Source organism: Vulpes vulpes, chromosome 5 (genome assembly GCF_048418805.1).
Source record: "Vulpes vulpes isolate BD-2025 chromosome 5, VulVul3, whole genome shotgun sequence".
Lineage (NCBI taxonomy): Eukaryota > Metazoa > Chordata > Mammalia > Carnivora > Canidae > Vulpes > Vulpes vulpes.
The window spans coordinates 17,224,331-17,251,960 of NC_132784.1; the positions used below are offsets into that span (position 1 = coordinate 17,224,331).

General features: G+C 42.9%; 1 protein-coding gene across 5 annotated transcripts in view; it reads left to right on the top strand.

Annotated features, from left to right (window-relative positions):
* MGAT5 (alpha-1,6-mannosylglycoprotein 6-beta-N-acetylglucosaminyltransferase) overlaps positions 1-27,630 on the top strand; it is a 333,678-nt gene that overhangs the window by 187,596 nt on the left and 118,452 nt on the right. For all 5 annotated transcript variants that reach the window (XM_072757610.1, XM_072757608.1, XM_072757609.1 and 2 more), the window contains 4 exons: positions 4,774-4,850; positions 5,765-5,854; positions 22,085-22,156; positions 23,779-23,940. In XM_072757610.1, the coding sequence (XP_072613711.1) occupies positions 4,774-4,850; positions 5,765-5,854; positions 22,085-22,156; positions 23,779-23,940 (401 nt within the window). The remainder of the gene's footprint in view (positions 1-4,773; positions 4,851-5,764; positions 5,855-22,084; positions 22,157-23,778; positions 23,941-27,630) is intronic.

Below are 27,630 nucleotides of genomic sequence, written 5' to 3' on the forward strand. Positions count from 1 at the left end.
GTCTAGTTCCATATCTGTTTATCTCTGTCACTTCCAAATATTTATTGAAAACACCACTGTCTTTCTCAGCATGTTCCGCTGCTGCATGTGTGCAACAGCATGCCCGTTGCATGCAACATGTGTGCATATATGGGGACTGGCCCCTCGGGGAGAACCTGACTCCATACTGGAGACAGAACCTGACTCCACACCCGCGTTGTGTGTGCTCATGAGCTCTCGTTGCTTCTGTTCCTCCTACATGTGTGTTCTTTCTGAGTCATAAGCACCTTTGATCATAAGAAAAGAGTTCTCTTAGGTTAAAACCAATATTCGAGCCCCTGCTGACTTTGTGGGTCCAGGTGACTGGTCCATAAAACAACAGAATGTTCTTACCCAGGTGTCTGCCCTCTGTGTTATACCTGGCTGACAATGCCATAGAATCAGTGCAGAGATGAAGTTTTTGGTGAAAGACACAACTTGGGCTGGTTCGGGAGGATGGGAGATGAAACTAAATTATTTTTTTTAATAAATTTATTTCTTAAATAAAATTTGTTTATTTTATTGGTGTTCAATTTGCCAGCATACAGAATAACACCCAGTGCTCATCCCATCAAGTGCCCCCCTCAGTGCCCGCCACCCAGTCACCCCCACTCCCCGGCCACCTCCCCTTCCACCACCTCTAGTTTGTTTCCCAGAGCTAGGAGTCTTTCATGTTCTGTCTCTCTCTCTGATATTTCCCACTTATTTTCTCTCCTTTCCCCTTTATTCCCTTTCACTATTTTTTATATTCCCCAAATGAATGAGAGCATATAATGTTTGTCCTTCTCCAGTTGACAAATTCTGAACAGCAGGAAGTGCTCCCCTGCTCTCCCACCCACCCACCGACCCTTGTACTTTCACCATTCCAAAAAAAAAAAAAAAGATACTGGTAGAACTTCAGGTGAATGAATGGCAAGGAGAAACTTCTAGTAACAAACTATATAGCAGAACTTGGTCACCTTTTGAAGGGGCTTAATGTACAGCAAGCTGCGTCTCCCCTGAAAAGGAGTAACATTAACCTTTATTGACCTGAACTTTTATTTTTTTAACCCACCTTAGATTGAAGGGTCTTCTTCAGGTAGCAAAGTCTTCTATGCACACAGACTAATGAAGACATTATTTAGTGAGTTTCCATCATTGTGATGGCAAGAAAATGGGGAGCTGCCCTCTGAGATGTGCAGAAACTCCTCCGGAACTGGGAGGGTCGTGCTCAGTTTACTGGCAGCAGGTTACTGGTGGTCATTCAGGGAGCAGCTCACTCCACCCTGGAAAGGCCGGCTTCCTATTTCCCCCTTTCACAGATCCCTCCTACCCTAGAACCTTAAGTGTTTCAACTCCACTTCTGGACATCATTGTTTACTCCTCACTGTGTAACAACTGAATGGAGAGAAAATTTGTCATAAATTAATGGAATTGCAGAGAGAACCCTGTTGGGTTAGCTGACAGACTGCCAGGTGGAAGAGAAGGAAAAACCCTGGTCAAGCCCAGATCTCTGTGCTCAGTCTAGTTCTCTCTGAGCTGGAGAGTCCATCAGGGGAGTTGGAGCGGGACTTATTTTTTCTGTGAGCCAGGACTTACTGAGTGCCTGGCGATGGGGCGGGGAGATGGAATGTTCCCACAACATCCTCACATCCCAGAGCGAGAGATGAGCCGTGTGGAGGAGAGAATGGGATTGCTCAGTGCCCTGGGAGAAATGGGAGCAGGAAGGTAGCACTGAATCCTAACTAAATTCTGGTTTGGCATGGTAAGGAAGGATTAGGCCTATTTCTTCCAGAGGTAAATCTTGAACTGGGTTTTTAAGAGGGTTGTTAACCAGGTAGGCACAGGGTAGGGGCAGAGGAATGTCTGCAGGTGTCCTCCAAAAAGCCATTTCAGCAGGTCTTTGCAGAAACTACGATCCTCATCTTGAGACTCTCTTAGTATAGCAGAATGGGGGGGGGGAGGGGCGCGCCTCTGTTTTTGTAAATAAAGTTTTATTAGGACACAGCCATGTCTATTCATTCTCGTTTATATGTGGTTGCTTTCCTGCTACAACCCAGAGTGGCATAGTTGTGGCAGAGACAGTGTGTGTGCCCTGCCAAGCCTCAGATATTTACTCTCTGGTCCTTTGCAGAAAAGGTTTGCCAACCCTTGGCATAACACATTGTTATTCCTTGAAAGTCTTTTTGAAAAGGCCCCACACTGTCAGCAACCAGGCTTTAATGGCAGGCCTTCATGGACTTACTGGTTTATTTTACCACCCACTGATTTCTCTTCACCCCACACCACCACACTCCAACTCTGTAGTCTCTAATTCCCATAAATTCTGGCTCTGAATGTCTGGAACTAGAATAGTGCTTGTAGTATGTGAAAGAATGGGGGCATATCTCCCTAAGCATCCCCTTAAATGCCTGATTACCCCGACCCCCAGCTGTCTCAGACCCTACTTATGTTCTTGGAACCTGTGTGCTGATTATTTGCTTGGTAAATGTTGCCACGCAAAAACAGAAACAAAAACAGGCTCAGCAGTCATTGAAAAACATCTCTGTTTTTTTAGTGAAGCATCTGTAAGTGTGTTCTGGAGTTTACTGTCCCCTTCAAGTGTGAGAGAAGGGGCAGGGGTGCTCTGGGGAGATCCACTGCGTCAAGCCTGTATTCATTTCAAAAACATGGAGAATGCATTTCTAGAAGACCTGTGCTTTCAAAATACTGCTCCCTTAGATATACTGAGTGTAAGTTGTGTGGAATTACATAGCAAATGCCAACTTTTTTTGGCATTTTAAGGTTTTATTTATTTATTTGTGAGAGACACAGAGAGAGAGAGAGTGAGAGGCAGAAACATAGGCAGAGGGAGAAGCAGGCTCCATGCAGGAGCCTGATGTGGGACTCGATCTCGGGACTCCAGGATCACGCCCTGGGCCCAAGGCAGACGCTCAACCACTGAGCCACCCAGGGATCCCAAATACCAACTTTTTAAGCACGTACTATGGTCTGAGAGCCTGCTGTTGGGAGTGCCAGACCAGGCTTTTTACGAATGTTAACTTGCCGAGTAAGAGCTGGATGAAACAGAGATGCACTTATTTCAGTTTTACAGACAGAGAAACAGAGGCTCTGACAAGCTAAGTATCTTCCATGTTAACTACTAAATGATACTGCCTGCAATCCGTGATAAGGAGGGTATAGATTTTATGCTCTAGTTATCCAAGTGGCGGGTAGAATGTTCATGAAAACGCTGAGAGGTGAAGAATCTGTTTCAGACTGCCAGAAGAAGAACTAATTTTCACGGACAGGTATAGTTTCTGGTTTAACCCCAGCAGCCACCAATGTCGTTGAAACACCACTGTCAAATGATGCTGTAGTTTGGGATCTAATTTCTCATTAGCACTTTGTATAGAAAACTGTTGGCAGTAAGTAATGGTGACATTTTCCAAGCATGCCTGGAAAATATTGTTGGTCCCCAAAGAGAAGCATGTAGGTTTAGAAGTTGTCCCAGTTTCCAGCTGAAATGATCACTCCTAAACATAAGTCCTGAGTGTAACTGTTCCCTTCTTAAAAGCATTCAGTTCTCCGCCGTGCACTTTGCTTGAAGAGTAAAAGTCTTGGGGCAGCCCCGGTGGCCCAGCGGTTTGGTGCGGCCTTGGGCCTGGGGTGTGATCCTGGAGATCCGGGATCGAGTCCCACGTCGGGCTCCATGCATTGAGCCTGCTTCTCCCTCTCTCTCTGCCACACGTGTCTCTGCCTCTCTCTCTCTCTTTCTCTCTCTCTCTCTCTCTCTCTCTCTCTGTGTGTGTGTGTGTGTGTGTCTGTCATGAATAAATAAAATCTTAAAAAGAGTAAAAGTCTTTATCAGGACACTTGCTGGAGGCCTTTCCAGTTTGGGGCCTGCGTGATCTCCTGTCTGACCTCCCCCCCGTACCTCCCACCTCTGCATCCCACTCAGCGTGTCCCTGCATTTGGAGCCTCCCCGGTTCCTTGGACACCATTTCTACCTTGCCCCTTTTGCCTGGTGTACTCCTGCTTCATCTTCTCATCTTAGCTCAGACGTCACTAGACCCAGGAAGCCTGCTTCGAGCCTAGAGACGGGAGTGGGTGTCTATTATACTGGTGTTCAGTGGTTTGCTTATTTTTCTGTTGTCCACCACTAAACAGTAAGCACTTTGATGGCATTCTTTTTACTTTTGACTCTGTCGTCAAAAGGAATAGGAATCCACTTGAGCTAACTAATAGAAGGACGTATTTGAAGCAGTAAAGAGATCTTCGCAGAAATTTAAGAACCAGGTCCAAAAGAAGCTGCACCTCGCAGACATGTGTGGTGGCTTTCTGCTTCTCTGCACACCGGTTCCGTTTGCCTGTCTTTAGCCGGCTGCTCAGCTCAAGCACATGTCCTGAAGCTGCTCCTGACCTCAATTTGTCTGCATAGCCTGGCACGGTGGTCCCTCCCAGTCCCGTGGCTTCATTTCCTGGTCTCGTTTGTCTGGTTTCTGTTGCCCAGTTGCAAGTTTCCATGCAAGCAATCTGGTTGGTGTTGCTCACCTTCCAAGCTAGGCCACAGGCATCGTAGGTCTCTGGCCATCCAGCAGGCGGGCTGTCTTTGGGTCAGGTCCTCACTGCAGACCGACTTGACCTGTGGCCAGCTGGAGGGGTTCCAGGGGTCCAAGCCTGGTTCCCAGCATAGACTTCCTTTTTCTGTTTCTTTCCCTGCCCCTTGCTTGCAAGGATGTTAGGTTTGTGTTTCACAAACTTGATGGTATCCTCTGTTCTCTTTCATCTTTACAGATATCATTAATGGAGCTCAAGAAAAATGTGTATTGCCTCCTATGGATGGCTACCCCCACTGCGAGGGGAAAATCAAGGTAAGCCAGAAGTAATATCTGTCACTCCCCAGCCATACGATGGCAGGGAAGTCATTTAAGGGGTGCCTCCACCCTGCCAGTTTGGGGCTGTGGCCATGACAACTCGTGTCTGCTTATGCCAACTCCATGGGGTTAGTCAACAATGGCTCTAACTGGTCAGACTGAAAGAGCCCAGGCCGCTTCGGGCGCCTGCTGTGTCTTTGAAGCTGCCTTCCCCTGGCGTTCCCAGCCTCCAGCGGGTGATTCCTCAAGGGCCGTTGACAAGGGGCTGCCATTATGTAGGGTCCAGCTTCCCTCTCTCCCACTCCCCCGGCCCCTGCCATGAGGTCTCCAGATTGTGATTTAAATGTCACATTAGCATTCGCTGCTGAGTAACCAGAGACACTTGGACACTCTTTCACTCTTAACATTTCTTTTTTTTTTTTTTAATCCACTCTATAGGGCCTGCCCTTAAGGAGACCACTCCCCTGCTCAGTAGTTTTCCGAGATAAGTCTCGGTTCCAATATATGATTAGGGTGGTGAGGCCCAACCCCGGAAACATCCGCATGGATCCTGTTTGGGACTCACGGGTGCCAGGCACAGGTTGCACACCTGCATCCACATTCTCTCTTCCAGGCCATGTACCAGAAATGGTAGCTCTGTGGGGAGAAGGGGTTTTGCTGCAAGGGTCCCCTTAGGCAGTCATTCTTCATAAAAGTCCCCTGGCCACTGCTTGTCCTGGGCTTTACGGTCTTGCAGCCTTGCTCTACCCTGAGCACCTCCGCTAAGGCCCATCTCAAGCCAGTGTCTCCCTGTGGATCATCTGGGAACTGACTCTGAACCCCAGGCCCCAGTCTGAGCCACATGCCCCTCCTTGGCCTTCGTACCCCACGGGATGCTCATCGATGTCCTTACCGGGTTCCTCTCATTTCAGTGGATGAAGGACATGTGGCGCTCGGATCCCTGCTACGCAGACTACGGAGTGGATGGGTCCACGTGCTCTTTTTTTATTTACCTCAGTGAGGTGAGTCACTTCTTTGACTTTGGGGTGCGGGAAGATGTGGTTGATCAGTCTTGCAGCAAAGCCTGGAATCTGAAGAGTTTAGAGGCATGTGTTGTTTCTATGTAGCAGATATGTGGCTCCCTTCTTCATTACTTTCCCCTGTCCCTAAATAGGACAATTTTTAAATTTTTTTTCCTTGAGGGGTAAAAAAAACAAGTGGATGGAGCTATTTACGTTTTCTTCCCCAGATTAAAAAAAAAAAGATCTAGTGAAATACATGTAACATAAAATTTGCCATCGTGACCATTAAGTGCACAGGTGAGTGGGAATCCACGACATTGGTGTTGCTCTACAACCCTCACCAGCATCCAACTCCTGAACACTTCATCTTGCAAACCTGAGACTCTGCCCAGTAAACTGTGACTCCTCATTCCCCCACTTCCTCCAGCCCCTGAAAAAAACAACCATTCTGATTTCTCTCCCTGATTTTGACTACTCTCACTATTTACATATGTATAATGTATACAGTATTTGCCTTTTGGTGACTGCCTTATTTCAGTTAGCATGATCCATCCATGTTTCAGCATGTGTCGGAATCCCCTTCCCTTTCAGGGCTCAGTAGTATTCCATCGTATTATCTACCACAGTTTGCTTATCCACTCACTGTTGATGGGACGCTTGGGTTGCTTCCATCTTGTGGCTATTGTGAATAATGCCTCTATGAACATAGATGTGCACAGAACTCTTTGAGGGCTTTCGGTTCCTTTGGTGCACCCGGAAGTGGAGTGGCTGAATCATATGGTAATTGTTTTTTTATTTTTCTGAGGAACCACCAAACTTCTCCAAAGTGATGGCTGCATTTTACCTTCCTACCAGCTATGCATAAGGGTTCTAGTTTCTCCACATCCTTGTCAACACTTGTTTTCTGTTTTGTCCTCGTAGCCATGCCAACGGGTGCAAAATGCTATCTCATTGTGGTTTTGCTTTGCATTTTCTTAATAATCAGTGATATCAAGCATCTTTTTCTTTTCTTTTTTTTTCAAGCATATTTTTCATGTGTTTCTTGGCTGAGTTAGCTATTTGCTTATAAGCTGAGTTATTAACTTTTACTCTTTTTTAAAAAAAATCTTTTTAACTGAGCTTTATTTTCATTTCTATCCTGAAGTTTAAATAGATTTTTTTTTTTTAAGGGTAGCAGGACATTCTATAGGCCACATGGAATTAGCTTGTTATGTACTTTGATGATTTTTGTTTAACCTTGAAGAAAATTGAGGGCATGGGGTAGAGTTAAGACTATATAGGACAAGTACGGGGGAACAACTGAATAGGGAAGCTGGCTTTCCCTTTATGGACAAAAGCAGCCCTATGGGCTTGTGAAATGGGTGCTGGCTGATTTCAGAGAGCGTACACTTTGGTGTGCTGTTGCTGTTTGACCAGTAGTTAATAACAGCTCCCTGGTGCTACCTTGCAGGAAAGAGAATGTCTCCATTTTGAGGCTAATGACATACTTCTACCATAATTTTTCGTGTGAGACTCAGGCGCCTCTCCTCTCTGTCAGAAGGTGACAGGACAGAGATGGGGGATGGAGACCAAACCAGTATTGCCACAGGGCATGCGGCCCCAAATTCTGTGGGGGTTTGTCCCTTTCTTTTACATTTATGTCTCTCTTCTTTTTAAGAGCCACTTACGCTTTTTTTTTTTTTTTAAGCATGGTTGCACCATGGCCACCCCATAGCCATCATGAGAGGCCTCAGAGCTAATGATAGTTAAAATATCTCTTGGAAATTCAAACCACAGGTTGTTGGGTGTGTGATGCTCTTTATTAGCAGGCTACTGACAAATTAATTCTGTAGCATTTATGTGAGTGTGTTTTTGGCCGGGGTGGCCTGTGGCCCACCTTCTCATTTCCTTCTCCAGAAGAGTAAGCCCTGGGGCCCCGGGTGAACCTGCTGCTCTCTGGTGAGAAGTCAATTAGAAGCACCTTTCCTGCCCTGAGGAGAAGGTTCCTCATTCGGTTTAATATTCAAAAGTTTCCTTCCCCTTTCCATTTGATAGAATTTAGCCAGAGTCCAACTGTGCTCCCTGATTGACAAGCTGGGCCAATTTCACGCCTTCTTGAGAGTTTGCATGTTGGCCGTACCGCTGAGGTACAAGGAGAGAGTTACATTCCACTCCAGCCTTCTCTCCGTCTCCCGAGCCAGAGCCAGGAAGGTGTGGGAGAACAATCCAGATGGGAAGGGACCGCGATTAGTTGTGACCTAGTTCCCTTCCTTTGAAGCTGCCGCCCAACCCCACTCACAGGGGAGGAAGGATGTAGCTAAGATGAGAACCCGGAGCCCCCTGTGAGTGTGAGACAGACGCGGCGGTGGAAGGGTCTGATGGATCACACGCTCTTACCACTGGAGCCAGGGGATTGCATTTCAGAACCTCTGACTATTTTTTCCTCTTTCCAAGGTGTGGAATGGTGCTTGCTTTACCTTTTCCTTGGGCTTTTCTTTTTGTTCAGCTGAATGAATTCAGTTCAGTGGTCACTTACTGAACATCTGTTATATTCACTGGAAGTCACCAGTGGGTGAGAACCCCTTTTCTTGGCACCATGATGTGCACTCATGATGAGCCCTAATGGAAAAGGAAGGATGGATGCAGGTAGCAGAGCCAGAACAGGGTAGAACAGTTTCCCTGCAGACAGAATTAGGAACTTCTTTTTTAGTTTATTTTTTAAATTTTTAAAAAAGATTTATTTATTCATGAGAGACAGAGAGAGAGAGAGAGAGAGAGAGAGGCAGATACACAGAGGGAGAAGCAGGCTCCATGCAGGAAGCCCGATGTGGGACTTGATCCCGGGACTCCAGGACCACGCCCTGGGTAGAAGGCAGGTGCTCAACCACTGAGCCACCCAGGCGTCCCTCTTTTTTAGTTTAAATCTGAAAATTAGTTTGAAACTCTGGCCTTTAAAAAAAATTGCATTTGGGGGCACCTGGTTGGCCCAGTCTGGTTAAGTCTGCCTTCAGCTCAGGTCATGATCCCAGGACTCTATGTTGGGCTCCCTGGTCCACAAGGGATCTGCTTCCTCTCCTTCTCCCTCTCTCCACACCCCTCCACCCCCCCAACTCATGCCCTCTCTGTCTCTCTCGCTTACTCTCTAAATAAAATATTTAAAAAAAAAATTTGCATTCTATTGCAGCATCTCAATAAGTACACTGTAAGAGCTGGATGAAAATGTCATCACTGTGGCCTCTTGGATGGGAGGTACCACCTCAGAGACTCATCCCTGAGGTCACACTGTTGGTGATGCTTTCTAAACATTGTACTTGTGGACAAGTTACTTCCTTCTTGTTCTTCCTTTATAAAATAATAGTTTTAACTTTGTTTTTAAAGGATCCTGCTGTGAGGATTCCTGAGTCTATATGCTTAGAATAGAGCCTGGCGGATAAATGACACCCGTTAAACACAATTGACACCTTTATGGTTTTTGATGTCACTATTTGAGGACCGTTAGAGGGGCATTTGATGTAGGACCGTGATTTTGTTTTACAATTAGAAGCAATTTCTGGTTCTAACTGTAATCTACTTTTGATTTCTGGTGGTGTACAGATGCAGCTGCTCTCCTTGACTTCTTTTCTCTGCTTTTGACACTTCTGTTTGCATTGGAACCATGAGCTGGATCTGTGGAGCAGCAGTGCATCCGTGCCATTGTTAATTTGAAATTACCGGAGGCGATTTTTAAAAGCCAATTAATTTTCTGCTAGTATTTTTTAAGATCCTGGAGAGCATCTGTGTCTTCATAGTGCTGTTTTTGGTCTAGGTTTTTATTTTATTTTGTTTTGTTTTGTTTTGTTTTCCCCCTCTCGCTTTTTCTTAAAAACCTTCCTTCTTTTGTTACTTGATTTAACTGCGTATCCTATGCCAGGTTTCTCTTGCCCCTGGGAAAACATCTAAGAGAGACATCTTCATCTGATTTGTTCAACTTGATCAACAGATAGGCCAGTCACTTTTATTCTTTTCTTAATCCTAATCAAAGAGCCAGTTCTGGTTTCCATCTTATATTTAACCTCAGGACTTAGAAGCAAGCAAACAAACAAACAAAAAGCCACAAAGTAACTCTGGTCAGTCACCAGTTGAATCCAGGGATTGAGATTTAGCCCAGTCCTAGGGGATGGCACTCTGCTTTCATTTGTCTTTCCCTCCATTGTCTCATTGTGCCAACTTCCACTGAATTTCAGGGTTATGAGCTTCTGCTTGTGCCCTCAACCAACTTGCAGTCTACACGTCTTTCTTGGTAAATCCCAGAAATTGCAGCCAGCAGTATGATACCCAAGGATGCTCGCGGTATGTCTGACAGTAGACCCGGGACTGGATATGGTATGCGTCCAGGCATTGCCCCTGTTGGGTGGAAGACAGTAAGAGAAGAATGACACATTATTGAGCCCACCTGTATGCCAAACACCTCAAATACACCGTCTCATTTACTGCCCCACCCACGCACCCCCAACTCTGAGTAATAGCCCCATCAGAGAGGCTCAGAGAAGTTAAGTGCTTAGTGCTTCTGTACTTTGCATTACTGTTGCCCCTTCATGTCAAAGAAAAACTGAACTGAGGTGAGTAGATGATTTGTTGCCTTTAACTTTGCATTCAGTTCTATGCTCCAAAGCTTTTGTGTTTGAAATATGGCTCTAATTTAGCTAGTTTGCATTAATGGATCCTCATTGCTAGTTTTCTAATACTTGAAGTTTTGATACCATCCCCCAACAAAGAGAAACAGCACTGATTCTTCTGGGGCCCCGAACTCATGAAAGCCAGGTGTGCAGCCTTTCCAGGTGGTGGGAGTGAATGAATGATTCATTAGGCAGCCTTGCATTTCCAGATCATCTGGCAGTTTATTTTCTATATCTGTTTTTGTGAGCCATGTAACTACTCCCGTTATAGAGACAAGAACTCTATAAAGTAATTACTCTGTCATTGTTTCAGGTATATTAACTTAGCCCTCTGCAGAGCCTTTTACTGCTAACAGATTTTATGAAATTTAGAATGAATTTCTTTACCCCTATTGCTATTACACTGATAGATGGTGCTGATAAACCTGACACCCACACATTTTTATCTCTTTACACAATTATTCTAGCAACTACCATACCCTTCTAGACTTCTTAATGTGTTGTTGATTTTTTAAACACTTCTATTGCTGTTACACGAATAGTTGCTTGGAAATAAGCAAATTACCCAGCGATCAATGGCCAGATCTCAGGATCTATACAAGCTGTTGCTTCAGAGGCCAATTTGGACTGGATGAATGAGTGCGTGGTTATGTGCATGTGTGTGTGTGCGACTCCCTCACGAAGGAACAAAAGAAGCAATTTCATGCCTTCCTCATCAATCTGTGTCTTATATTTCAGGAACAACAGGCATAAAGGTCTTTGCCTCTTTCTGTTTTCCCTTGGCAATATGTAAAACTAATATTGGCTGAGCATGCTATTAACCTTGAGTTTAAATTCAGCGTACTTAATCCCTTGATTAATGCCAAGATTAATGCCCAACAGCAAAGGTTGAAAGCTTAAATGTTTGTGAATGCGAGCATGAAATGAAATCCTAATAACCAGTACAATGATTTGGATTTATGGGCTGTGTTGGCTGCTAGAGATAACTTGGAAATGGTGTTGCATAGACTAATTTGTCAGAGGGGGTAGTGATGAAGAATTGACTGCTTCAGTTGCAGGAGAAAACCTGAATGAAGAAAACATAACTAACATTTTGGGATGGGTCAGGGGAGTATACTTTGAAAATATCCCTCGACTATTGCCTGAGAATACTAACACATACCTTATAAAGGTCTAGCCGTTTCAGATAGGCAATTTCCTGTCCATGAGATAATATTTCTGGGCAGAAAAGGAGGTGACAGAGATTGATGATCCTTTTCTTTTTACTTTTTTGAATTCAGCTTTTACTTGTACCTTTTTCATCCATGTGTTTTCATTGCTCTTATTACCTGAATTCTAATGCATCCTTAGAAAATGGATATTTTTCAGACTGACTCCCAGGTCTAGAGAGAAGTATCTGTCGGGACCCGAACTGATCTGTTGGCTCAGATGAGTTTATCTTCTCAATGGCCCCTCCTGTTTGTAAGCTTGAAGTACTACATCGTTGGTACCCAGATGTCTTGCTCTGGCTGCCACCTTAAACATGAGAAGGGCAAATGACAGGACTGGCCAAACCTCATACCAGTACCTGTTGGCTGCTTGAGGCACATGTGGCAGACAGGGCTTCTGTGCAGTCGCTCCAACTTGTGTTTTGCCAACTTTTAAGTATGTCTCTTATAATTTCTATTGTACACCAGTAAAATAGCTCTAAAGTTTTTATGTTTTCCACTTCTTTAATGTGGAAGATTTCAAACATACAAAAAAAAAGAGTATAATGAACTCCCATGTACCCATGACCGAGATTCAACGATTGTCAATTCAAGGCCGGTATCTTCTCATTTACTCTCCTGGCCCATGATTTTGAAGCAAATTCCAAAGGTCTTAAGATCCACGAATGTTTCAATATGTATCTTTAGGACTCCTTGAGATCTGTAACTATCCCAGTGTAACTGATAATACCATTTCATATCTAAAATTGACATAATCCCTTAATATCATAAAATACCAGTTTAGTGTTTACATTTTCCAGGCATTCTGATAAATAAAAGTTTATTTATTTGGACAAAGTTTCTTTTAAAGATTTTTAAAAATATATTTATTCTTGAGAGACACAGAGAGAGAGGCAGAGACATAGGCAGAGAGAGAAGCCTGCTCCTTGCTGAGAGCCTGATGCAGGACTCAATCCCAGGACCCCAGGATCACGACCTGAGCCAACGACAGATGCTTAGCTACTGAGCCACCCAAGTGCCCCTGAACTAGGTTTCAAGTAGGGACCATATTCTGGAATGGTTGGTGTCTCTTCGGTCTTTTCTTAAAGTTAGGTTCCCTTTCATCTCTTCCTTCCCTTTATGTTTTGTTTTTATTTTTTTAAAGAAACTTCTTCATTGGCCTTAGTTTTACTCTGAATTCTGATGTTTTATATATATATATATATATATATATATATATATATATATATATCCTTGTGTTTTTGTTTATTCCTTGTAAATTGATAATTAGATCTGAGACTTGATCAGATCCAGGCATAATACTTCTTTGCAGGACTTCTTCATGGATGGTATTGTCTACTTCTGTCAGGAGGCACACAATGCCTAGTATCTGTTTCTGTGATGTTAGCAGCTATTGATGATCTGTGCTTTGGTTCGTTAATTGATTAGAAGTTCTTTCTTGGGATCCCTGGGTGGTGCAGCGGTTTGGCGCCTGCCTTTGGCCCAGGGCGCGATCCTGGAGACCTGGGATCGAATCCCACATCGGGCTCCCGGTGCATGGAGCCTGCTTCTCCCTCTGCCTATGTCTCTGCCTCTCTCTCTCTCTCTCTGTGACTATCATAAATAAATTAAAAAGAATTAAAAAAGAAGAAGTTCTTTCTTAATATGTCAGGAATAGTTTTTTTTTAAGATTTTATTTTTAAGTAATCTCTACGCTCACAGTGGGGCTCAAACTCACAACCCTGAGATCAAGAGTCATAAGCTCCACTGACTGAGCCAGACAGGCACCCCCTAGGAATACTTTTATGGAGAGAAGTGACTCTTCATCTGTATCTAGTAACCATGAGAGACAGCTCACATAGGAACCCTTGTTTCTGTGCTGATTTCCTAGTATCTTCCACTGGTGACCAGTGGTGTTTGTTCGTATACTTCTTGGTTTTTATCATTATGAAGTCATCAATTGAAGCATACTTGATGGGGCACCTGAGTGGCTCAGTCACTTAAGCCTCTGCCTTCAGCTCAGGACATGATCGTAGGGGCCTGATCAAGTCCCACATTAGACTCCTTGCTTGGCAGGCAGCCTGCTTCTCCCTCTGCCTGCTGCTCCCCTGCTTGTCCTTTCTCTCTCTTCTGTCAAATAAATAAAATCTTAAAAAAAAAAATCTGCTTGATATGTTCAATCGACTTCAGTTATTTATTTTTTTTATTTATGATAGTCACAGAGAGAGAGAGAGAGAGAGGCAGAGACATAGGCAGAGGGAGAAGCAGGCTGCATGCACCGGGAGCTCGATGTGGGATTTGATCCCGGGTCTCCAGGATCACGCCCTGGGCCAAAGGCAGGCGCTAAACCACTGCGCCACCCAGGGATCCCAACTTCAGTTATTTTCTTACTGATTCTTAAACTCCCACTTCTTTGACCAGCAGGAGCCAGTTAATATTGTCTCCTGGATCCTTTTGACATGACCTTGTTAGTTTCTATTGGTTTTTACCTATCTGGTATGACAAAACCTTTCAGGTTCATCTTACACAATTTCTGCCCTAGAACAGAAATTAGCCAAAGGACCTTAGAATTTGTCTAAGGACCACTGGCTTCCTCTCAGCAGAGGACCATCATCTGGGTGCCAGAAGCCTTCATTGCTCTTGAGTTTTGTGGGGTGCTGGGAGACATAACAATGAACAGAAAGATGAACTTTCCTCATTAAGGCTATGTTTTGTAGGAGGAGACAGGCAAAAACAAAAGTAAAATATTTATCCTTTAGATTGCGATAAGTGCCATAGAGAAAAATAAAATAGGGAAGGATACTAAGAAGTGCTTACGAGGAATGATGATGTCAGTTTTACATAGAGTGGTCAGGAAATGCCCTACTGAGAAGATGAGAGGACAATATTGGAGCACCAGTTTGAGGAAAGTGCGAGAGTAAGAAGTGTAGATGTCTGGCAGATGTTCAGTGGGCAGTGGCAGCAGTAAGTGCAAAGATCCTGGGGGTGACCATCAACATCCAACAATAAAAACTAGTGCAAGAAGCTAATCTCCAAGGAGATTTTTGTTTGTTTTGTTCACAGGGATAATGGTGCCTGGCATACATATTTATTGAATGAAGTACTCTATTTAAAGCATTTTCAAAAAGCAGGCAATAGATTTTTGTTTGTTTGTTCTGAGTAACTTCTCCCGACTATCACCTTTCTAACCTTGAGAAAAATGTTATGAAATGTGTAACATTAAATTCTGCTAAAACATTAAGTTTGAGACATGAAGCAGGGGTATTTCAAGCACTTATTAACAATTTAATATAATGCTCTTTCATATTAGATCTACAAGGCATTGCAGGAGATCAGATTGGACTAAGAGAGTAGAATGAGCCAATTATATTAGAAGGCACAGCTTTCTTGCCCATTTTTTACTCTCATTGTCACGTTAGCATTATTTGCCTGGATCTACACTTCAGGCAAAATTGCATATTAATACAGAAGTGGAACTCTATCCCCTGTGTCTAGAATGTGACTACTTCTATAAATTGGGTGCCTTTGACTATCAAACATAGATGCAGCCCAGGTATAGAGAGTTGGTAATAGGAAGCATCTCTGTGCATCCCTGTGTGCTTGGCTATAGAGGAATTCGCTTCCTGCCTCTCCTGTGAGAAGGAAGATGGACACTGCTTCCCCTACAGTGATTTGGGATGGAGTTTTGAAACTGTGACATTCAGCCATTAGTACCCAACTGATTTTTGGCTCATGGAATACTTACTGTAGCTTTTGTTAAAGTTTTGCCCTTTCTTTCACCACCAGAGAACAATGTTGGATTGCCCCAGTCCTTGGTTCTACCTTGTACATGTGCAGTCCTGACCTTTCTGGGCATAATATTCCTACCTCCCTTGGTAGGCAGCAGTAGTACAGTATTAGAGAATACGCATGAGGCTCCATCGGCTGTCTGGGTATAGCTGCCTATTTGGCCTAGAGCTTTCAGCCTTGTTCCCCTTCAGTGAGATGAAGGGTAAGCCTGCCTCGCCTGCCTCCAAGTGTTATCAGAAGGTCCTTATGAAATCATCACAGTGGTGCCATCTAAGTGGAAAAGAGTGTCATCGTGAGTATCTTTAGTGCTTGAGTCATGTCCTTGAATAATTCATTCACCACTCCAAAGATGATTGAGTCCCTACTGTGTGCCAGGCACTGTTCTCAGGGCTGAGGTAGAGCACTGAACAGGCAAATCAGGGTTTCTCTTCTCAAGCAGTTTCATTCGCATGGAGCGCAAAAGAATTTCCACAGGTGGTAGGTGTTCCACGGGGAAAAAAAGGAGAGTTAAGGATACAGAGCAGCTTGGTAGGTGGGTCAGGGAAGACTTCTCTGAGGAAAAGTTAGAGCATAGTGTAGAAGTAAGGGAGTGACACATGGAACTCTCTGGAAGGAAGAGTGGTTCAGGTAGAAAGACTAACGAATACAGAAACCCTGAAGTATAGGGTTACCAAGTGAAATACAGGCTACCCAATGATACTTGAATTTCTGGTAGACAATTTTTTTAAACTGTAAGTAGGTGACAAATACTACATAGAATATACTTATACTAAAATAAAAATCATTATTTATCTGAAATTCTAATTTAACTTGGTATCCTTTTTCCATACTCTCCTGCACCCCACCACACACACAGATTTGGCCACCTTTGTGAGTTTAGAATGTCCTGGTTGGACTTGGAAAGAGGGTGTTGTATGTAGGGCAGGGTGAGTGAGGCAGCCAGTATAAAGGTTCGGGTCATATTCTGTAGGATCTTGGTATAAATTCTGGGCTTTATTCTAAGTGCAAGGAGAAAGCCTCTGAAGGGTTTGAGTTAGCGTAGGATGTGATCCAATTTAAGCTTGAAAACAATCAGTCTTGCTGCACAGAACAGACGTTGGGACCAGGAGTTGCCAGCAGGGAGTTCTTACTGCTTTCATTGCCCTTACCGCACTGCCACACAGTAGGAGCAGAGCAAACTTGTTTTGAAGGATTTTCTATAGAAGATTTAGGCAATTATAGTCTAACATTGAAGAGTGGACTGTGTTGGCAGGACTGCAGGACACAGAGGTCTGGGTTCTGTGCACATCACGTGGTGATTAAGCGCAGAGGCTCTGGGGTAGGAAGATGGCATGTCAGTCCTCAGCTGTGGGTCCTCCCTGTGCTGTGTCTGCATCTGGCATGGTAAGTGGTCTTTCCCAGGGGATTATTTGAAGACCAAATGAGGTTATGTGTGTCAAGTGCTTATCCTAGTGCTTTGCTCCTACTACAGTGTATCTTTGATTTTTATCCTTAGTCTCCCTCACCCTGCCCACCTTATACAAGCATTTCTTACAAACAGTTTGGCCAAAATATTAATCAGCTCAGGTGTTTGGTGCAGAGGACCAGTCTAGAGAGCTGAACCATTTAGCGATGTGTAGATGTCTTTTACCATTTGCATTGGCTTGTTGAGACCTGAAAAAGGGGAGTGTTGAGGGCAGGTATAAAGTGGGGTGGAGAATGCTTGCTCTCTTTTTTTTTTTTAAACATAGACCTTCATGAGCAACTTCATTTGATGTGTCATCAGTATGACAAATGCGTGTATGTAGGCGTCTGTGTATATAGATTCATATGAGTAATCAGTGTATTAAATGAATAGATACCTCGTCAACTATATCCTTGTGATATGTAACCAATTAGCCTGGATGGGATGATGTAGAATTATTTTTTTCTCATCTTATAGTGTAATGCAGTTATTAAAAAGTCAACTAACTGAGGGGCACCTGGGTGGCTCATTGGGTTAAGCACCGCCTTCCGCTCAGGTCATGATCTCAGAGTCCTCGGATCCAGCCCTACATTGGGCTCCTTGCTCAGCAGGGAGTCTGCCCACTCCCCCTGCTTGTGTGCGTTCTCTCTCTCTCTCTCTCTCTCTCTCTCTCTCTCTCAAATAAATAAATAAATAGATAAATAAATAAATAAAATCTTAAGAAAAGAGGTCAGCTAAGCCAACTCCTTCATTTGGTAAATGAGAAAACTTAAAAGCTAAATGGTTTAAGTTTATATGCCTAGTTGTTAGTAGAGCTGGGCACTCAGCCTATTTTGGCAGATTCCAGATTCGATGCTCTTTCCCCACTCAGCAGCTGTCTGTTCTCCACTAAGCTTGGCCCTTAAGGGAGGCCCTAATGTATTCTGGTCAGGGGAGCGATAGACTCCACTTGTCACCCACCTTGCAGCTCGCTGGTGAGCTTACCCTGGCAAGTTCCCAAGCCTTTGGAGCCTCAACTTCCTCATATGTAACCTGATGATGGTACCCACGTCACACGGCTCTTCAAGGGATTCAATGATGTAATGCATACAAGCTTACTTGTTTTTTTTTTTTCCCAGAGATCCTGACTTACTGTAAACCTTTAGTAAATGATTGTATGCTTATATAAGGTAACTCCTTTAGAAATAACTCTATCAATAAACATTTGTTGTAAAAAATCCTAATGTGCAGATAAGCATAGAGAAGATAATGAGAAGCACCCGTAACACCATCATCTAGAAATAAGCTCACCTTTCTTATGCATTTTTCTCATTTAGTTTTGATTGCACTTACTATCTGAAAAATACAGCATGAAATTCTCTAGGTCAGTGATCCATTAGAGCCATACACTTCACATTAATCATGAGAGAAGAGACCATAACAGTACCTGATAATTATTCTTTCAAAGGAGTAGAATGTTACTCTAAAGTTGCACCAGTTACATATAAATTGGTGCATATATATATATCCTACTCATTTTTGTTGTAATTTTATTACTTCTTTTTCATCTTTAAATTCTAACTGGAGCTGTATATGTATCTTATCCGTGGTTTCTTTTTTCTTAAATATAATGAATTGTCCATTCTACAGACCTTGAAAGTAAGTGTGACCTACATGAGTTGTTGAGAGATTTTGTTTTGATTCACACTGCTCATGATTAAGCTGCAAAACCTTCTCAGATCAAAGAAGCTTAAATCATGGGGAGGAGGCATGTCAAAAATAAAATTGGTGATTTTATATCTCCTTATTCCAGAAAGGTGATTTATAGGTCTTTGTCTCCGTGGAATATGTGTTAATGCTCCAAAGTTCTAGCGTGGCTGGTCTTTTTCTGTTTTTCCTACCTCTTCATTTTGTGGCCTGAGGATAGTGCACTAAAAACAAGGGGTTCTGGGAGAGGAGTTTTACCCTCAAGTCGAAGGTTATTTGAGTAATGGTTTGCCTGTTCTATTGATTGTTGTGTGGATGTTGCCATGAATCCAGGGGGTTTTCAGTGCTTAGATGTACTCTGGTGATTTGTGGACTATTTTAAGGCCATCCAGTTCCTTCTCTGGCAGAGGTCTTGAGGCAGGGCTCCCCGGCTCCCAGGAGCTTGGCAGGGGTGGGAGTGGATGGCAGGAGGGTGCCACCTCCATGGTGTCTGCACCTGGGGCAAATACAAAATCCTGTCCTAGGGAGAGCACCGAGGGTCACAGTTGGAAAAGTATGGCCAAAGGAGTGGGCATAGGAAGGCAGCAGGCTGAGGCAGGCCATGAGAGTTCTAAGGAGAAGGGATGGTGATAATAATGTGAACTAGAAGAGCTTCCAGAGCAGGAAGGCAGTGGACTCGTTCTAGGGTCCAGCTTTCTTGGGAAGATGCTGTGCTTGTGGGATGGGGGGGTGGGGGTTGGGGGCGGGTCCCAATAAATGGTCCTGGGTAAATCAGGAAGAAAACAAAATTAGGGATTAGGAAGTTGAGTTATTAGCATTGAGCAGGGTTTTCCCTGAGTGTTATTAATGACACTCTTATTTAGGAAAATGTTGCTCATTTGAGGGCTGTTTGTTCCAGTACTTGGAATTATTGCCAGTATTGGCTTTCTTCCAATCTTGGTAATCTTCTGAGGTTTAGAAAAAAAATACCCCCCCCCCCCACACACACACATGCACACTCTTCCCATGGAAAAATTGGTTTGTGTATAATTTAATTATTTTGTTAGCCAGTCATCCTATCACTGTGTACAAAAGCTGCAACCTTAAAAATCCCCCATCTTCGTTCAGTGTCAAGATGTTCATAATTGGTTTTTCCTCCATTACAAGTGAATGTGTGACAGGAAGATTTCTTGCTAAAAGCTAAAATACACTGACTCCATATTCTGTCCTTTCAGAAATGCCCTTGAAGCCTTGCAAAGTATTATCCAGTGATTTAGAGTAACAAGAACTGAGATCAATGATGAGTTTCGAAGAGGAATTAAAGTCCTGAGTATTCTGTAGGGAGGTCATATTTTAGAAGATCACCTTGGACAGTATTTTCATCAGAGTGAATTTTGGAAGGTTCTTTTCACGATGGGAGAGTGAGGAGGGAACATACAGTCTTTTGTCAATGTCTCGTCTCACTAATGTCTCTCCTTTTGGTTGACTGTATTTATTCGTAGTCTTATTTCATCTTGCCCTAATATGCTATTTGTGGGGAAATTTTTTATCTTGACATGTTGCCATGAACATTTGAGTTACTTAATTTAGTGTGAGGCTGACTTGAGATCTGCCCCCGGCTTGCTACTCCTCATCCTTTTTGTGTGGGGTTGAAGGTCTCACTGTGGAAAATGCTAGCTTCAGACCATTTGAAGCCTTCATGTTATAAATATGCTTTATAGCAATGTTTTATTTAGTCCATTTACAAAAATTTAATTCAAAGTAAATAATTCATTCTGGCCTAAGAATGCAAGGTACAGATGTTTGCACTGCTGCTGGGACCAGCTGAGGCTTCATCTGCTTGCAGGCTGCCTTTCCGCTGGTTTTCCCTCATTTTTCACATTTGTGAAGCTCCAGATATTGCTTCTCGTGGTGATATTGCCGTAAGGTCTCCGTAATTAGACATGGGCATCCAAGGCAAGTTAGTATTTTCGTTCCTTGTGAGTAGAAACCATTTCAGCTTTCCTCCTGGGGAGTCCTTTTGAGTCTCTGAAGTCATTCACAAATACAGTAAAGTCTAATTTTACTCCACAAGAAAAAAAAAAAAGAGAGAATATTGCTCTTTTTCTATCTGGGGACTCCGCCCTCCCCCAAGCTTTGCTGCCCTCCGTTTATTGCTTTCACATCTTTGTAGTGGCAGATGGCTTTATGCAAATCACGCGGTTATTTTGGTCATAGTAAAAATCACCTTGCATTAAGAGCAATTTCTAGATTAGGGAAACTGCTGTGTTTGTTTGAAAATGTACCTGGGGCTGGAGGGCAAACTATCTCGACCGAATCTGAGTTACTGACCAAGAAAGAAGGCTGTGGCCCTGTGTGCACCTGCTTTCTCGGTGGTCCTCCCAGGATGGCCCCCACCTGCTTGCTCCCTTGGTTCCCGTAGGCCCACCTGGCCAGAGGAGGATTGTAGATAAAGGTACTTTCTGTGGCTTTTCATTAGCCATCGTCAATACTCTCATCGTGTATTTTTGCACAGGTGATGTGCCACTGTGGAATTGTACGGTCAGTTTTAACAAAGAGGCCAGCAATCTTAGTGCAGTTTTCTTCTTTCTTTTACTAGAAATTGTGATTCTGCCTAATTTTTTCCAGTAACCTTTTGGAAGTAATTCAGGTGCTTTTTCCTCTTCCCCTCAACTCTCTAAACTTTTGTGCATTGACAGAACAATCCATCTTCTAGAATGGCTCTCACAAGATTGCTGGGGTTTTTTTTTCCCCCTTTTTCCTTTTATCTCTTTCTCCAATACTTTTTACCATCTTCTTCCCTGAGATGAGATAGTGTGAAGTGAACAGCCAGAAAATGAGGGAAAGCCTTGATCAATTAGCCTTAAACGATCAGCTGCTTTCCTAATTCTGAGATAAATGATTGAGCTCTGTGGCTCAAATGCCATGCTGCTGCTTTTCCAGTCATACCACCCGCAGATAATGAATCATCCCTGTCCTTCCATTCTCATTCCTCTGCAGTCTCCGTTTTTTACCTTTCTGCTGTGAGCCCCCCGCCCCCTTGTTGTGTAGACGCTTGAGGGAGTCAGTGCCTGAGAAGTACTGTGAAGGACAGATATAAAGTGTAATTGTGGCCTTCTTTAGACCTTTGCTATTGTTCTTCTTTTTTTAAGATTGATTTTATTTAACCATGAGAGACACACAGAGAGAGGCAGAGACACAGGCAGAGGGAGAAGCAGGTTCCTCCCAGGGAGCCCGATGTGGGACTTGATCTTGGACCCAGGATCATGCCCTGAGCAGAAGGCAGATGCTCAACTGCTGAGCCACCCAGGCGTCCTGCTATTGTCATTCTGTTTGAGAGGTCACCTGCCTCTACTGCTAGCTGAAAGCATGAAAATCTGACTAATCATAATAACAGCGCACTTAAATGTAGTGCTACTCATGTGCCAGGAATGGTGCTTGGTGCTTTGTACAGACATTACTTGGTTTGCAGATGAACCGACACACCGAGTGTCTCTCGTGTATTTTTCAGGTTGAAAATTGGTGTCCTCATTTACCTTGGAGAGCGAAAAATCCCTACGAAGAAGCTGATCATAATTCATTGGTGAGTGATTTTTGGAAACTAGGCTTGTGATTTGGTTCTGATGCCAAGTGGTACATGGGGAGTCTGCTAGAAATGCCAGCTGTAACCCTGAAATAATGGTGAACTAAAGGACTTCTGTCTGCAGTTCTGTGGAAATGTGGGTGATCCAATCAGTTAACCAGTAGTGTCTGTTTCTTGAGCAGTTCTCTGAGGCCACCGATAGGAATAAGACCTGGTGCCAGATGTGGAGGCTCTCAGCGATCTAATGAGGGTGATGGTCAAAAAATAATGATCACACCCATGTAAAGGTGAACTGCAGGCCGATGGAAATGAATGAGAAAGTGGCGATCTCAGCCTGCAGGGGTTAGGAGAGGTTGCAAAGAGACGATGACATTGGAGCTGAATTTCAAATGATGAGTGAGTTCATAGTAGATCAAGGAGAGAAAGGTGTGTCTGATGTGTAGGGGGGAAGGTATCTGTACAAGAGCTTGGTGTTTTCAGGGAGTGGGGCACAGTTCAGTGGGCCAGGCCCTGGGGTGTTGGATGAGCTTTGGTGGAAGATGAGATGGGAAAGATCAGTAGGGACCGAACATGGTTTTCTGTGCCACACTAAAAGCTCTTATGTCTTTCTTCTTTAGACCAGGGGTCAGTAGACTTTTTCTGTAAAAGGCCAGATAGTGAATATTTTCATCTTTCCAGGCCATGAGGTCTCTGTTGCAACTGGTGAGTTCTGACCTTGAGCTCAGAGCGCAGCCCTAGACAGGATGTAAATGCGTGGGTCATGCTCCCTGAGGCTCTGTGTTCCAGGAGGATCTGGAACAGTGTGCTGACCACCATGCTGTAGACCATGGGGGTCTTGGGAGAACGTTGGGTCAAGGAGGGATCAGGTGAGTGTTGGGAACAAAGTGTGTGACTGCTGAGAGATGGAGTTAGCATGTTCTAGATGTTACGAGAAACAAATACAAGTGCTACTGTTTTCCTGTTAATGCGATCACTGGTTGTATCCAGATACATTAGAAAAATGTTCCTCCTGGCTTTTCAATTATTCTGGCCTGAATTTTTAATTTTATTCAGCTATAGTAGGAAAATGGTATTGCTGGCTTTTAAATCTCTCAGAAAATAATGAACTTTTGTTGGTTTGGGACTGGGACAAAACTAGAAGATGAGCATTTATTTCCCTGCTTAACTTTGTGGGCAGACAGGCTTTTTGGACACTTGCACAATGCCAAGCAGCCTGTTAAGAATTGACTTTTTCCAAGTAAAAATCTACTGCTTTGCAGCAGATCCAAGTGGCAGTAAATTCGGGTGCAGAGAATTTCAAGGTATATCGAGCATATACTCATAGTAAAAAACAAAAAAAAAAAACGCATTTTAATATAACTCAGTGCTTTGCAATGGCTGTGCTGGGTCTTCCTCAATTTCTAATTTTTTAATGATGTCCCTGACAGCAGATCAGCAGTCAGAGGCCTTTAATTTATAATCCTGGGGCCTTAACATAAAGCTGCCCAGCAGACAAGCCTCACTTTTGAAGCTCTGTATTTAATTGACTAGCTCTTTCAAGTCTTTAGATGTCACATCATGACAACCATTATGCTTTCTGACTTTTTATCTTCAGTTCGTTTTGATTAAATTTCTGTTTCTAGGCGGAAATTCGTACGGATTTTAATATTCTCTACAGCATGATGAAAAAGCATGAAGAATTCCGGTGGATGAGACTCCGGATCCGGCGAATGGCTGATGCGTGGATCCAAGCAATCAAGTCCCTGGCAGAAAAGCAGAATCTTGAAAAGAGAAAGCGGAAGAAAGTGAGTTTCTGATGAATTCAGTTCAGTTAGATGCCAGTTTTCTTTTAAAATCTGATTTTGCTTGGAAACAAGACTAAGAGAAATGTCAAGTCTCAAATGATATTCCCTCAGGGTGAATCTGCTCAGTCTCTTGTATAGCCATTTTTGGGGGCTTTCTTTTCCCCGTTTACAATAATCCTGCTTAGTAGGGACCAGCACACATGTTTCTTGGCTAGAGCCAAGTAGACTGTAAGAGTTTCCTTTGAACCATCCTGACTGTCTCTCCCCATGACATCAGGAAGCTTAACTCTCTTGGCTTTATCCAAATACAACCTTGATCTTGTCGTTACATCATCATGGCAATCTCCTGTTTGTGGTACTTGTCGCTTCTGGGGTTTGGGCAACTGGTGACTTCCATTGCTGCTATGTTGAGTTGGTGCTTTGGCTTCTGATCCTGAGGGAGAGAGATTGTCAACTAAACTGGAGCCAATTTATTTGAAGTTCATGAGGATTGGCTTAGAAAATCCCTAGAAATAACCCTGAGCGTGAAAGATTTTATACCCTATAGTTGCAGGTTAAATAGCCTTGGCTTTTGATTAACTGTTTGGATGACAAACGACAGAGCAAATTAAGCGATCTTAATACCCACATCTAAAAATTAATTAAAAATGACTTTGTTATTCCTGATTTGAGTAATTTGATATCCTCAAAAAAGGGAAATAGAGATGATGAGCTTGAAAAACCTCAAGTCATGGTTTAGTGGTTCCATTTTGCTTAAATCTGTTGATTTTATGAGATGGCAGGTCCAAATGTTCATGCACCAGGTAGTCCTCTGTAGAAGGATACGAGGTCAGAAATCTAGGTGGGCTGTAAAAGGAAATTGAGTATTTCTACATATTCCTATGCAATAATCTCTAGGATATATTGTTAGCTCAATAAATAGTTGATGGGGAACAGTGAACGTTATTTTTAAAAGGAGGAGAGGACTTTATGTATCTATACGTGTGTACATAAAGATTTGTACATCTACACACCTGTATATATAATACACATTTATGCTTGTTCATATTTTTAAAAATAGAATAAACCATGAAATTAAAAATAAAAGAGATGGATAGTGGTGCTTGGTTGTATAACATTGTGGGTGTACTTAAGGCTACTGTCCACTTAAACGGTTAAAATATTAAATTTTATATTAACATCTATTATACCACAGTGAAAAGAGACAAATACAGGGAAAGAGGGAATAGCGTGGAGCCAACAGGTATAGAAACTAGACTTCTCTAAATATATCTTTCTGGTAGATTTGATACTAGAATCACTTGACATACTGTAAAGCAAAATTGAATTACAAAAAAAAGGTATCTAAAAATTATAAGGAAAATAAAACAAGAGCTGACTACATAGTTTTACAGTAAACACCCAAAAAGGAACAGTTCTTAGTGACTAGAACACAGTCAACTCAGCATTTTGGGTTTTTTTTTTGTATTTTCTTCTTTGTATATTTTTATTGGGGTTCGATTTGCCAACATATAACACTCAGTGCTCATCCTGTCCAGTGCCCCCCTCAGTGCCCGTCATCCAGTCACCCAATCTCCCCGCCCGCCTCTCCTTCCACTACCACTTGTTCATTTCCCAGAGTTAGGTGTCTCTCATGTTCTGTCCCCTTTTATGATATTTCCCACTCATTTTCTTTCCTTTCCCCTTTAATTCCTTTCACTATTTTTTATATTCCCCGAATGAATGAGACCATATAATGTTTGTCCTCCTCCAATTGACTTACTTCACTCAGCATAACACCCTCCAGGTCCATCCACGTTGGTGGATATTCATCCTTCCTAATGGCTGAGTAATATTCCATTGTATTCATAGACCACATCTTCTTTATCCATTCATCTTTCGATGGACACCAAGGCTCCTTCCACAGTTTGGCTATTGTGGACATTGCTGCTAGAAACCTCGAGGTGCAGGTGTCCCAAAATTTCACTGCATCTGAATCTTTGGGGTAAATCCCCAGCAGTGCAATTGCTGGGTCATAGGGCAGGTCTATTTTTAACTCTTTGAGGAACCTCCACACAGTTTTCCAGAGAGGCTGCACCAGTTCACATTCCCACCAACAGTGCAAGAGGGTTCCCCTTTCTCCATACCCTCTCCAACATTTGTGGTTTCCTGTCTTGTTAATGTTCACCATTCTCACTGGTGTGAGGTGGTATCTCATTGTGGTTTTGATTTGTATTTCCCTGATGGCAAGTGATGCGGAGCATTTCCTCATGTGCTTGTTGGCCATGTCTATGTCTTCCTCTGTGAGATTTCTGTTCATGTCTTTTGGCCATTTCATGATTGGATTGTTTGTTTCTTTGCTGTTGAGTTTAAAAAGTTCTTTATAGATCTTGGATACTAGCCCTTTATCTGATACGTCATTTGCAAATATCTTCTCCCATTCTGTAGGTTGTCTTTTAGTTTTGTTGATGGTATCTTTTGCTGTGCAAAAGCTTCTCATCTTGAAGTCCCAATAGTTCATTTTTGCTTTTGTTTCTCTTGCCTTCGTGGATGTATCTTGCAAGAAGTCACTGTGGCCAAGTTCAAAAAGGGTGTTGCCTGTGTTCTCCTCTAGGATTTTGATGGAATCTTGTCTCACATTTAGATCTTTCATCCATTTTGAGTTTATCTTTGTGTATGGTACAAAAGAATGGTCTAGTTTCATTCTTCTGCATGTGGATGTCCAATTTTCCCAGTACCATTTATTGAAGAGACTGTCTTTTTTCAGTGGATGGTCTTTCCTCCTTTGTCGAATATTAGTTGACCATAAAGTTGAGGGTCCACTTCTGGGTTCTCTATTCTGTTCCATTGATCTGTGTGTCCATTTTTGTGCCAGTACCACCCTGTCTTGATGACCACAGCTTTGTAGTACAGCTTGAAATCTGGCATTGTGATGCTCCTGACTCTGGTTTTCTTTTTCAATATTCCCCTGGCTATTCGGGGTCTTTTCTGATGCCACACAAATCTTAAGACTATTTGTTCCAATTCTGAAGAAAGTTCATGGTATTTTGATAGGGATTGCATTGAATGTGTTATTTGCTCTGGGTAGCATTAACATTTCACAATATTTATTCTTCCAATCCATGAGCATGGAATATTTTCCATCTCTTTGTGTCTTCCTCAATTTCTTTCAGAAGTGTTCTATAGTTTTTAGGGTATAGATCCTTTACCTCTTTGGTTAGGTTTATTCCAAGGTATCTTATGCATTTGGGTGCAATGGTAAATGGTATTGACTCCTTAATTTCTCTTTCTTCAGTCTCATTGTTAGTGTATAGAAATGCCACTGATTTCTGGGCATTGATTTTGTATCCTGTCACACTGCCGAATTGCTATATGAATTCTAGCAATGTTTGGGGTGGAGTCTTTTGGGTTTTCTATGTAGAGTATCGTGTCATCTGCAAAAAGAGAGAGATTTTGACTTCTTCTTTGTCAATTTGAATGCCTTTTATTTCTTTTTGTTGTCTGATTTCTGAAGCTAGGACTTCTAGGACTATGTTGAATAGCAGTGGTGAGAGTGGACATCACTGTTAATGTTCCTGATCTTAGGTGAAAGGCTCCCAGTGTTTCCCCATTGAGAATGATATTTGCTGTGGGCTTTTCGTAGATGGCTTTTAAGATGCTGAGGACAGCTCAGCATTTTGGATGATATATTACAAAGGACAAAAACCCTGC